The following is a 12,913-nucleotide window of genomic DNA, read 5'->3' on the forward strand; positions in this document are numbered from 1 at the left end:
TTTCGTCTAAAAGACGGTACAACAAAAGTGTCTTTCAAATCCAAATAAAAACCAGTACATAATAACAATCTAAAATGCCCTATAGCTTCCACTTCTACCGATTTTCCATTGCCAATGTAGATGTATCTTTCAACATGATTAGGCTTTCGGTAGTTCAGGCAACCCTGCATTGAAACACTGATGTTAGAAGTTGAACCGGAGTCTAACCACTAGGTGTTTCCATGTACTGAAGCTAAATTGACCTCAGAACAGACCAAAGCAAGAAATGTACATTTCTTAGCACGCCAGGCGTGACACTTTACACATTTCTTCTTTTGATGTCTAGTTGCTTTGCAAAAGAAACAGACATCATCCTGCTTCTGTTTCTTTTGCACTGAACCCTTAGCAGCTTCATTCTTGGGCTCTAAAATGATTTTCCTTTTGCCCTTGTCTTTAGAGGTAGTAACATAATGGGCACTTTCAGTCCTTTCTCGCTTTAGTCTTTCCTCTTCTTGCACACAAAATGAAATGAGCTCATTTAGAGTCCATTTCTCCCATTGACAGTTATAAGAAATCTTGAACTGACTGAATTGTGCAGGAATGGAAAGCAAGACCAAATGTATGAGTAAGTCTTCCGACATCTCAAGCTTGAGGGCCTTAAGTTTTGAAGCAATATTGGACATTCCCATAATGTATTCCCTTATGTTTCCCTTGCCTTGATACCTCATGGAAATCAAGTTTTGTAACAGAGTACTTGTTTCCGCCTTATCGCTCTTTGCAAAGCGTTTTTCAATCTCAGCAAGAAAAGCTTTGGCACTGTTTATCTCATCCGAGATAGTACCCATAAAGACCTCTGGAATGCCGCACTTAATGATCATCAGACTCATGCGATTAGAGCGATCCTAGTTCTCATAATCCTTCCCCTCTTCAGAGGCACTGGATTCTGTAGGAGAAGGGGGTTGCTCTACCCTTAATGCATAGTCCAGATCCATGTAGCCAAGAACGATTTTCATGTTCTCTTTCTAATCCTTAAAATTTTCATCATTAAGGACCAGAACTGAATTCAAATTCGCAGATGTAGAAGCAATTGACGTAGCTGATTCAGACAAAAGACAAAGTATTAAAATATACTCACAACTTAAATTATCAATATGCATTAAACAATAGTATGTCCAAATCAAGATACCTAGTGCAACATTAATATCAAGTCTTTGGACAGTGATATTAACTGCAAGTGGTACTCTTGTTGTAATGATCAAACATTCATAATAAGGCATGTCAAATGATGAATCCCTCTTTGGATTGATTCATTAGTCACATGTATCAAAAAACTTTAGAATTATAACATGTTTATCATCACAGGTGTGTATGATCTTCGGCCAAATATTAACTTTCCTTTGGGCCAACTAATACTTGCATGAATAATCATACACACTTACATCTAATATTCCTTATGAGTTATATCCATGAGAGAGGTCACTTTGGCGACATTTCACTTTAATTGGCTCACTTAAAATAGCAGACAACCTTAATGGACAACCATATAACAATTAAAACCAATGCACAATGATACCAAAGCCCCATAAACTTTATCGTACTCTCGCTTGAGCACAATAGAAGTCAATGCTTCTGTTTGGCTCTCACTTGAGCGAGACATTCTCGCTTGAGCGAGCCTTATGTCGCCCATACACTCGCTTGGGCGAGCTGTCGCTTGGGCGAGGATCTTCTCGTTTAAGTGCAATAGAAGCCAATGCTTCTGTTTAGTTCTCGCTTGGGCGAGCCACTCTCGCTCGAGCGAGAGACTCTCGCTTGGGCGAGACACTCTCGCTTGAGTGAGAGCATTACGACAGAACACGAACAATGCGATTTCTGCATCGCTGTTCTTCGAAAAATACCCAAAAATCAAGAAAACAGCAGAAGAACAACATTCATTCATTTCAAATCTATCTTTATTCATATGAAAAAGCATGAATGTCTATCCTAATCGATCCATGGCATAAACAAAACCCAAAACCCTAAATCAATCCAGATTTTGGGGAAGAAAAGCAAGAACCCTAATTTCACTCATGAATCAAATTGGGGTGGCTCTGATACCACTTGTTGGAGAATTTCTCCGACAATAATCCTTAGATTGAATGCGGAAGTCCTTATGGTCATGACTTCGTTCCGATAACCTAATGTTTATGCCCATACACAAACCCATATGGAACGACCATGACCCAAACCGAAGAAACCCCAAGTGATTTCATGGTGAAGAAGAAGAACATACCTTGTTAAGCCATTTCGGAATCTCGAAGGTATGAGAGTGTGCTGAACTTCCATATGTTAGAGCGCTGAAAGGTTTTCCTTATGCTTCTCTAGAGGGGAATGAGAAAGCCAAGAGCTTGAGAGTGAACCTAATGCTTGATGTAAGATTGTGTTCCCTTAGTGTTGTGTGTTATTGCCTTATAAACAAGTCCTTGTTTATAACACACCTTTATTCTCATTATCCACTCAACCAAAACTCATTGCTCTACAAATGGGGACCATAACCCATAAAAGTAACCCCGTAGTGGTTACTACTTTAGTTGCAATAATTATGATTCAGTCCCTTCATCAAATCAGAAGTTGTCTGAATGTATCTACACTTATATTATTTCATGACACATATGCCCTTAGCCACCAGATTAAATTACTGAAGATCATTTTATATTTTGGCTAATTACATAATGGTCATAACATAATTATAGAAATTCTAACATAAACCACTTAGCCAAACAACCTACCAAATAAAATTATTATTTGATAACCCAATCAAAACTAGAAGTTTATTTTTTCGAATACAACCCTTAAGCCATAAACCTCCCGATTCTAATAGGATAAAAGACTATTCTTGTTTGCTTTGATTATTTTGAAGTTGAGGAGAGAAAGTCAAATGATTGAAAAAATGGAATAAAAGCAAATTAGTTATAAAGGTGTAGATTATGAACCATCAATTCCTCATTGTGTATGTGAAATTAAAAACCTCATAAGATAAGGAAGAAGATGAATGATGGTGCAATAATAAAATAAAAGGGTGGAGATTTGTGGTTGTATTACAAAAAGGAGTTGAGCATGATACAATTATGTACAAAGGATAAATTATAATTTTGTGGTGTATTTGCTTCCTTAACCGCTAGAGTTTTTGTTTATCGAGAAAAATCGTATTATTTGAAGGTCAACTAAATTATAACCTTATTACAACCTAAGCGATCCATGTTACATATTTATTACAAATGATTGTTTATTGAAAGTGATTTTGGTCAATTCAATGCGCAAAATAAGAGATATGTGTCCTTTATGAGAGATAGACATAAACATTGGTTGAGAGATTGTGTTTCTGATTGATTAACAATAGATTGTTCGTTTATAAATTCTCATTATGATTATGCAGTTGAATTATATTATGTTTTCATTTGTGGATACCGTTTTTATCCTTGAATCATACATTTCATTGTTTTAGCTTCTTGAAAAAATGTTTGAGGAATATTAACTTAATTAATGTTTAATCATGCTCATTATACAGTGAACTTGAATCTTCATTTAATTTACTTCCAAGTATGTTTGTGATGCTTTAACTTGGATTTCTATTTAAGGACAAACAAAGTTCTAAGTTGTGGAGTGTTAATGAGTATTAAATTTACACATTTTTACATATCCTTTGCTAACAAATTTCGACTCTAATTGATTTCACTTGTAGTTATTTGACTCTACTTGATTACATTTGAAGTTAATTGACTCAACTTGATTATAATTTGTTTATGTATGCAATTAATTAATTATCAATGTCTCATAATTAATATTTTATGCTTAGGTATATTTTGGAATAAACAATATTGAGAATTAAAACCATAGCAGTCTCACAAACATTGTGACACCATATTCATCCATAGATTGAGATGATTATTAGGTATAATGTACCTGACATGTGTACCTTCAACGTGAATGGTCAAATCAAAAAATATGAAAAATACTCTTTTGAATGTATTGTTGGAAATCACATGTTTGAGTCTTAACTACAATATATCATCTAGTGGGTTTAATTCCTGAAATGGAGTTAATCTAATAATTACAAGTTACTTTATTAATCATTCAAGGAAACCAAAGAATATATAGTTTTATGAGTTAAATCATTTAGATTTTGAAAGATTAAGTAGTGAAATCCAATTTCAATGATTTTTATCATATCTAATCTTTATTTTAGTTTTTAGTTGCTTAATTCCAAAATCAAAATCAAAATCACTTATCAAAAAACTCTTAATGTAAGACCATAATTGTTGTCGAACAAACTAATATTGCTTCAAATCCATAAGAATACAATAACTCTTTATACTTGTTTATAACAATCTGATTCGATATTTCATTAATTGATTTTCCAATTACCATGATATGAGATTGTAAAGTAACCACATAAAGTCAGACTTGGATCAGCTTAAATTCAAAAATAATTTTTATTAAAAAAATATACTTTGTTTATATTCTTAACCTGAGAATTTTTTTTTCTCATTTCTAATTATATAGTAAGTGTGCAACACCCAAATTTTTGTTAGCTATTTGTAAAAAAAAATTCTAATTATTACTTAAGAAACAACAAGAAGAAAATTAACATTAAAAATAGTTAATAAATCATGTAAATTTAATTTCTTAATGAAGACCTTCTAACATGGAGTCTCCAAGCACTAAAAGTTCTATTGTTATTTAGTTATGGGAAAAGTAAAGATCTATATATAAGTGAGAAACTATATCTTGAACAAAACTTTAACACAATAATTTCATGGTTTTCTACTTCTAAACTCTTTCCTTTATCTCATTCTATATAATATGAGACTTCATACTTGAATATACTTAACAATCTCTTCCTCTTTTGTAAGACTTCACACTTGAATATATCATATTTTTTTAACTGAATCAATGACTCTCATACTATTTGTTGTGACTAGTGACCGGGAAGCCTCCAACCACCAGACATTTCTACTATCGTTAAGGCGTGAGAAGAGTAAATAGTTACCTACAAGTGAGATATCACATCTTTAACAAAAATCTTAAGACATTATATATATGTGATAGAATCCCTTTTGGGAGGATTCTGAATTGTTTGTTGATCGTTCTTGAATGTAAGTCCCTTTGAGATGTAATTGTGATTTGCACTTTGAAACTTGTTAATTTTTGGTTGATTTTGATTTGGGGGATTCTTTTGGTCGTGGACTATGAGTGACGTTGGGATTGTCTTTGGTTGTTTAGGGAATGTATTTGGTCTTGGGATTTTTGGGTTTGATTAAAGGCGAAGTGTGTTGTATTTGGGTAGTGATTTGGCCGTGGGTTTTTGGGTATGTATGATATGATTTTTGGGTGTTTTGTTGGCTGGTTGAGTTTTTGTTAAATGGGAAGGGTTGTGTATGGTTATTTGGTCGTGGTCTTAAGGTGTTGAGGAAGATAAGAGAACTTGGAGAAGGTTGAAGGGTGGAGGCGCCACAAGCTGGATGCTTGATAAGCCTAAGGAATTTCGCCACAAAGAAAGGAACCTTGATAAGAAAAGGGCCTTGGTTCAACCAAAAAACTAGGAGAAATCTCGATTGGCAATGGGAATTATCCAACTAAAATCCAAATTGTTTTATTCATAAGGCAATTCGGTTACATATAGGCCAAGCCTTGATTCAGCATGAATGAGTGAGTAAATTACATTGATTTTCATTCAACTACCGTATTGATTCAAATAAAAAACGTGTGGAGCACTTGATGAAGATTAATGCTCATGAAATTCTTTCCATATGAGGTTGTTCTTGGCTGGCTACTTTCTTTTTGTTCCTTCCTCAAAGAAAACGTGTGCCAAGCCCTCTTAATGGGAGAATTCGGTTGCCTTGGGTGTTGTAGTTGTCTTGGCCGAATTCCCACATGTGTGAATCTCAATTTGGTAAGTTTTTAAAGCTTGTCATTATCTTCATGATTTGGAGAAAATTTGAATTCTGATTGCCTTGGCCTAATTCCCACATGTGTTAATCTTGAATAAGGAAAGTTTTTGAATGGATTCCCTTGCATTTACACGCCATCCTCACATAAGGAAAGTTTTGGACCTCCTTGATGGCATTCCAATCTGATTTGTTTGTATTAGGAAACAAATTCTATGGTTTGATGAGCCCTTGGTATTTGCCTTAGAAGATCCCCACGTGCTCTTCCAAAATAGGTAAGACTTCATTGTATCTTCATGGCCTTTCAAAGGTGGATGCACGGCTTGACCAACAAGTAAAGGCTTTCCTTGATTTGCACGTCCTTTTCCAAGAAAGGAAGGTATTGATGCCTCCTTTAACACATATCTTGTACCTGGATTACATGATTCCTAATACCATTTATTACAACTAGAAGTTTGGCCACTTAAAGCCCAAAAAGGCAAATAGTTATTGTTTGACAAATAAGGAAAAAGAATTAAATTCTAAACTACATGTGGGCATGATAATCCCCCACTTATTAATTAGAACTCTCACATGCCTCATTCAATCCCTCCTTGGCCGTGGCCAACTTGGGCTTCTTCCTCAAGGATTATGCAATGAATGGGCTTGGTCTCTTTGTTGGCCTTTGTTTACCACTTCTCCTACTAGTTGATTGAGAGTTTGATGTGCCTTCTTGGTTTTGGACCAGGTCGTGGGCCCTCCTAGCCCACTTAACTCTTCTTCATTGATGGGCCTTGGTGGGTTCTTATTACTATGGGTATTATCACTTATATACACTTCAACTTATTGATAATTAACTGATATGGAATGTTTTTTATACATATATTTATTCATACTTGGATTTCTCAATAATCTTCCCTAGGTGTGGCAGCTCAGCCTGCTCCAAAAGTTTATTTATATGTTTATATTGTAAGGATGACTTTTGACACAAGCCCAAAGGGACTCCACATATGGGTCCACAAATAATCATCGTATGCAATATATTCGTTCCAATCAAACTAATAGCTTTGATACTACTTTTAATGGGGGGATCAAAGCAATGACATGTCTTCTAATGGGCTAAGCAAAGTATTTTATAAGTGGATTTGACACTACATCTCGGTCCAAAACCTTAAGATATTAGACCTATAACTTATGTTACTTATATGTTATTCACGAATGTAGGACTTCATTTAGCCAGATGTTTAATCACATTTGGAATTTCCAACGCTTTCTTTTTATTATTGAGAATAAAGTATCTCTTCATCCCATAAGATAATTTATTTTCTCTCACTAATAAAAGTATAACTTTTGTACTATTTTATTTACTTTTAGAAATATTTGTATAAAAAATAATTAAATATAACACATGTCATATTTTTAGTGTAAATTTGTACACATTAAACTGATTAGAAAAACAAATATTCATGTTGAACTTTAATACTAAAAAACAAAATGAGGTGGTTGTTGACTTAAAAACCTTGAAGTGTAATGGATAGTTAACAACGACAAACATAACTACAAATAATTTGAAATAATAGAACCTTTTTCCTCTCAAAATGACATCATTTTAACGTTTTTTAATAAATTGATTGATTTTAGTTCATGGCCGATTGGATGAATGGCTGAGATTACTTAAGTATTTGTTCTAGGGTAGACCAATCAGTCTAAGCCAAATTTAATAACATTTAATGCAACTTGTACATATGTAATCCTAAGTCCACCCCAACCCCATATAGAACACAGGTCTTGTGTCTCACCGAAGTGGATGTGATTATTTTTACTAAGTATAAAAACTGTCTTCGTGATTCTTGGTACTTTATAAGTGAATATATGGCACATGCAATAACTAATTTCTTGATTCTTCAAAAGTGACAAATATTTTACAACAAAATAAGTTTTCAAAAGTACAAGTACTTAAGAACAGAGTGAAACTAAAGGATGATTCGAGAATCAGTACAAATTAGTCAATATAATTCAAAACTAATGACATCTCATTGAGAAGTGTTGCAGAAAATAAGCCTAATTCCCATTGCCTTTTCAACTGCTAATATTTGAAAAACAAAAAGATTATATATTTATACTTATATAGTATATATGATAAAGTGACTTTGATGCAACATGAAATGTTTTGCTTAGTAACTATGAGATCAAGGTGAAAATCCTCGAAATAATCTCTGCACTTGCAAAATAATCCTTCTGAAGTGAATGTCTATCTGCACTTGACAACTCTTTAGTATATATAATGACCTATTCCCCTCTTCCTTCTCTTCCATCTTTTTATGCTAAAATAAGTGTTCTTCAGAGAATCCAACCTAGTTTAGTCCTAATCCGAAGTCATCTAACACATTGATATGAGTCTGGGTACCAAGTTGACAACACATAATGTTTCAGCTTCATCACCAAAGTGAAAATACCATAGCAAGGAATATGCAAACATCCCACTATAAGGTACCTAGAAATCAAAATAAGGTCATAGAAAAAACGGTCAGTAAAATCAGAGAGGGAAATTTTAGAATGGGAATTGGAGAAAAATAAAATTTCTTATTAGAAAGATTAACCAATTTTATAGAATATCAGAAGAAAAAAATTCCATACCATAGTGGAGCAAACCGGGATGACAAATCAAGAAATGGATATGGCCACCTATTTTCCCCCAAAAGAAACTTACATTAGAAATTTATGTATGACATGTTTTAATAGGAATTTAGCCAAGATAAAAATGAAGACATATACCAGATATTAATACAAGCATGAACAATCCATTGGAAAGTCACATATGTCGCTGTCCATAGGTAAAAATATCCTATGCGAAACCAAGGGAACCTCTAAAGAGGGAAATGTAAGGGTAAGAATTTTCAGATACATAATAAGCATTAGAATAGAAAGTAAGGGCTTGTTTGGGAGTGAGATTTTGGAGGGGAAAGAAGGGAAAGAAAAGGTTTGGGAGTCATGAAATACACTTGTGACATGACTCTTAAACCTTTCTTTTCACTTCATTTCCCTCCAAAATCCAACTCCGAAACAAATGCTAAGGATATGTTTGCAAGTTGATTTTCAGAGAGGGAGGAAAGGAAAATGAAGGATTCAGAGTCATGATACACTTGTAAGATGACTTTGAAGTCTTTATTTTCATTCTTATCCGAAACTCAACTCGCAAATAGACACTAAATGAAATAAACTCATACTCACCAGAGAATTTAAAACTGTGTCTCCTATAAGGAAAGCTGCATTTATTGTGTGCATAAGGACTACCAACTGCCACAGGGGAATTTAACATATGGATTAGCATTGAAGGCTTTTGTAAGACATAGTAACATAGGTGCTAAATGATACTTACATAATTTAGGTTGTAATCTTTGATGGTTAGAAATGGAACCATTATGAACCAAAAGACACAGTCAGTGAGCATCACAGCACCTGCATTCATCTATTCACAATTGAAGAAACAAAAATCAAGAATGTGGTCAATGGAAAAGCTATTCTAGCCACCACTTTTATAAAAATAAAACTCAGAAAAAGACATGCAGTGATTCAAATTGCATGCATCATATGATGCTGCTACAATATTACAATTGTGGTGATCGCCACAACCGTATCATACTATAATTATCGTGTAACACCGAATTACAATGATACAACTCCGTTAGACTACAACACAACCGCATTAGATCACATCAAGGTGCATCTAACTGCATCAAATTCAAAAATATTTTTTTAATCATAAAATAATTCGCAGGCTACAATAACTGCGCAATTGCAATTTAAACCACGAACATGTAGCAAATTACTATATTATGTGGGAAAAGCAGCATGCTGATCTAATTACTCAGATCTTAAGTTGAAAATAAGAGCACAATGTACTAATAGTTGAGCTCATCAATGATAAGTTTGAAGAATTCAGAGGAAAAAATCATCCTGGTAGTTAAATGTACCTGGAACATTATTTGAAAGATATAACCCCAAGTGCCTGCATATTGGTGAACAAGATCATCTTCTGTGGCTCCCAAACTTTTCTCTTGGTTGTTTGCATTAGAACCATATGTTCCTAACTCAGCATCTCCATCCACATTCTCAACCTTATCACCAGTGGCTTTTTTATGATGTTGGTAACATCCATAAATGGAGAGCAAAGATCCAAGCTAAAAAATCAAACAAGTAGATGAAAAAGTACATACTAGATAAATGAAATGAGTAGCATAAGTACAAAAAAAATCAGATATTAGGCCTTTCATACTTACCCCAAAGTAAATTGTGATTGAAATAAAAGTCCATCTGTTCAGAGAACACAAGAAAACAATTAATAAATAGCATAAAAATGTAGAGATTGCACAATTAATTCAGTAGGTACCGAGATAGGCTTCTAGTGATTACTCAAAAATGCTGGTTGACTACCAACAAATTGTTGGTTTAGTAGTTAAGGCCCTAATGGAATCTTCTGATAGACCAAAAGGTTAAGGGTTTGATTTATAGGAATAATAGTTGTTGGGAGGGGTAGATACACACCCCGAAAGAGATTAATTCTTTATCGTAGGGTGAGGGGATATCATTAGTTATACTAAAAAAAAATGGTGGTTGACTAGATGCTTAAACTAGCATCATAAATCAGACAATGCATTATTTTCTTTTAAGAAATGTTTAAATTGAGTCCTATCTAACTAAATTCACAAGTGATTAATCACAATGAATATATAGGCTTATCTCTTATTAGAGCAGAGAAGGACAAATTCAATGGTATACAACAAATCCCTCCAGCTGAAAAAACTGCTATCTTCATTATTGTTTGAAATTCACTCAGCTTAAAACTTAATATCCTTCCAAATCTTTGTTTCTTCACATGTTTCTTTTTGCTTCATTGAGCAGGCCAAAGAAGAATAATACTTAATTATAGGGAACCAAGTTAAACAACAAATATTTTTTTTTCAAAAGCTATACATGTGAGAAACTTTGACTTCTAAATTTTTTGTAGTCATAGCAAGTGTTTCAAATTGCGGACCACATCACATGATGTAGCTGCAATATTGCAATTGTGGTGACCACTGCAACTGCGTCATACTGAATCACAATGATGCGACTGCATTAGACCATAATGCATCCGCATTTGGGCTACATAAACTCGCATCGAATTCCAAAATATTTGTTTAATCACAATATAATTCACACCGCAATAGCCGCAATCCACATCGCGACGGCCACAATGACTGCAATCGTAGTGACTGCAATCGCAATTTAAAACATTGTCATAGCTAACTCATCCAACCATAACCTGCATAATGTTCCTTCGGAAGCAACCAAATTTTGAATAAAATTGATTAAGAAAAGGAATGAGAACTTACTGAGTGTAATAGTAAAGAATGCTTCCTCCATCAACATTACCATTGACTATGAGAAGCACCAAAAGCACAAAAAATGCAACAACTCTAAAAGCAAAAAGCCAAGCAGGATGAATTCCTTTTAAGCAAGGCCTCCAAGTTTCATGATCATACAAAATTGCTTCTACCTCTTGGCTCCTTTCCCTACTTCCATTTCTTGCATGCTTTCTTCTTAAATGTTCATACTTCCAAATAAGCAAAAATGATAGGACTATTGTAACAATGACCCAAATAGCACAAACCAAAAACCTCCAATTTAGCCAATAACTCTGCATGTTTGTCTTAGCAGTCATGGTTGGTTGCCATGAACCTGTGGAATAGCTTGTTAGAGAAACCATTGAGTTACTTTACTTATTATTTTCCTTTTCAGATTTGTCTAAGTTAAATGGTATAGGATGAGCGAAGAAAATGTTGGGAAAAAACAACTATTGTTTGAACAAAGTGAATATTTTCTATTATTGATCTCTTAAAACTAAAGAGCCTAGAGAGAAAAAATAAAAACTAGTGAAATGGGTCTAATCATATAGAATAAAAGATGAACTCAATGGGAGAAGTACTCAGGTTGGTTTTTCATGCACTGCAAAATAGGAACGGGGCAAAAAATTTGAGCTATGAAGAACTAAAATGTTGAAATTCTTAATCCATTTTGACCACATTAATGGTTTGGAATAAGTATATATTCCAAACTTTAGGTGTATTTATTGCACAGAAAGATACACCGACAGATTTAATAGTAGATTAATTGGTCTATAAAGGGTGTGAAATAAAGTGTTACATAAACTCTTAAGCAAGGAAAAAAGTTGAAACTTGCAAGGGAAAACAAGGGAATGTAGAGGTACTAGAACATAAGATGCTTTTGGTTCATTGCTTTTGCGTATAGGATAGTATGCTTTGAGCACAAGCTTCTCCATCTTTAGCTTTTCTAATTAGTCCTCACATATCCCAGTCAATTTTTTTTATGTTAAACAAAGAGTAAATATTCATTTCAATCATTTATGTTTTTTTATCTTACCAGTTTATTCTTCGGAAATTGAAAACTCAAAATAGTTTCCAAAAATTTCATATATGGGTTAAATTAGACTTCTTTAACGTGTTTTACAATGAGACAAATTTGACTCATATTAAAAAAAATTTGGGAACTCTTCTAGTTTTTTTTTTTTTTAATTTTTAAAGATCAAGATAATAAGGTTAAAAAACACAATAGCTAAAATAAATATTTACTCTTAAATAAATCACAAAGGACATGCATGTTTGTTGTGGGATTTTCTAGGATTGTAAATCTTATTTTTACTCTTATCTAAAAATATGATAGAAAGAAGGACAGAGAGGAAAGGGACCAGAGAGACATAGTACAATTGTATTTGGATTATGTAGTGGATATGCTTCATGTATTCCAAGAATAGTTGTCTTGTATGAGTCCTTAGTAGCTCATAAAGGAAGAAGGCAGGGATAAGAAAAGAGATTAACAAAAAAGGTTAAATCAAAGAAGCTATGTAGTTGATTAACTTTTAATCCTTTTAATAATTACTTAAAAAACTTTCAACTAAAACATTCATGCCATTAATTTGGAGTATGATATATATATATATGGAAGTGTATGAGTTTTTTATATGATCAATT

General features: G+C 33.5%; 1 protein-coding gene across 1 annotated transcript; it reads right to left on the reverse strand.

Annotated features, from left to right (window-relative positions):
* Positions 8,170 to 12,177, reverse strand: LOC109328452. Its single transcript, XM_019561921.1, has 8 exons — positions 11,258 to 12,177; positions 10,163 to 10,196; positions 9,857 to 10,063; positions 9,262 to 9,351; positions 9,114 to 9,179; positions 8,658 to 8,749; positions 8,520 to 8,567; positions 8,170 to 8,376 (listed from the first exon to the last, which is right to left on the reverse strand). Exons 1-8 carry the CDS (start codon positions 11,629 to 11,631, stop codon positions 8,259 to 8,261), a joined length of 1,029 nt encoding a protein of 342 aa, XP_019417466.1. The 5' UTR covers positions 11,632 to 12,177; the 3' UTR covers positions 8,170 to 8,258.

The sequence above is a fragment of the Lupinus angustifolius genome, chromosome LG15 (assembly GCF_001865875.1).
Source record: "Lupinus angustifolius cultivar Tanjil chromosome LG15, LupAngTanjil_v1.0, whole genome shotgun sequence".
In the NCBI taxonomy this organism is placed as follows: domain Eukaryota; kingdom Viridiplantae; phylum Streptophyta; class Magnoliopsida; order Fabales; family Fabaceae; genus Lupinus; species Lupinus angustifolius.

Excerpts from the sequence above, each read along its gene's own strand:
- LOC109328452 (XM_019561921.1), bottom strand. The coding sequence starts at position 11,631 with ATGGTTTCTCTAACAAGCTATTCCACAGGTTCATGGCAACCAACCATG. Across the intron at positions 10,197-11,257 it reads ATTCTTTACTATTACACTCA|ATGGACTTTTATTTCAATCA; the intron begins GTAAGTTCTCAT and ends TTCTCTGAACAG. Across the intron at positions 8,750-9,113 it reads ACACAGTTTTAAATTCTCTG|AGGTTCCCTTGGTTTCGCAT; the intron begins GTGAGTATGAGT and ends TTCCCTCTTTAG.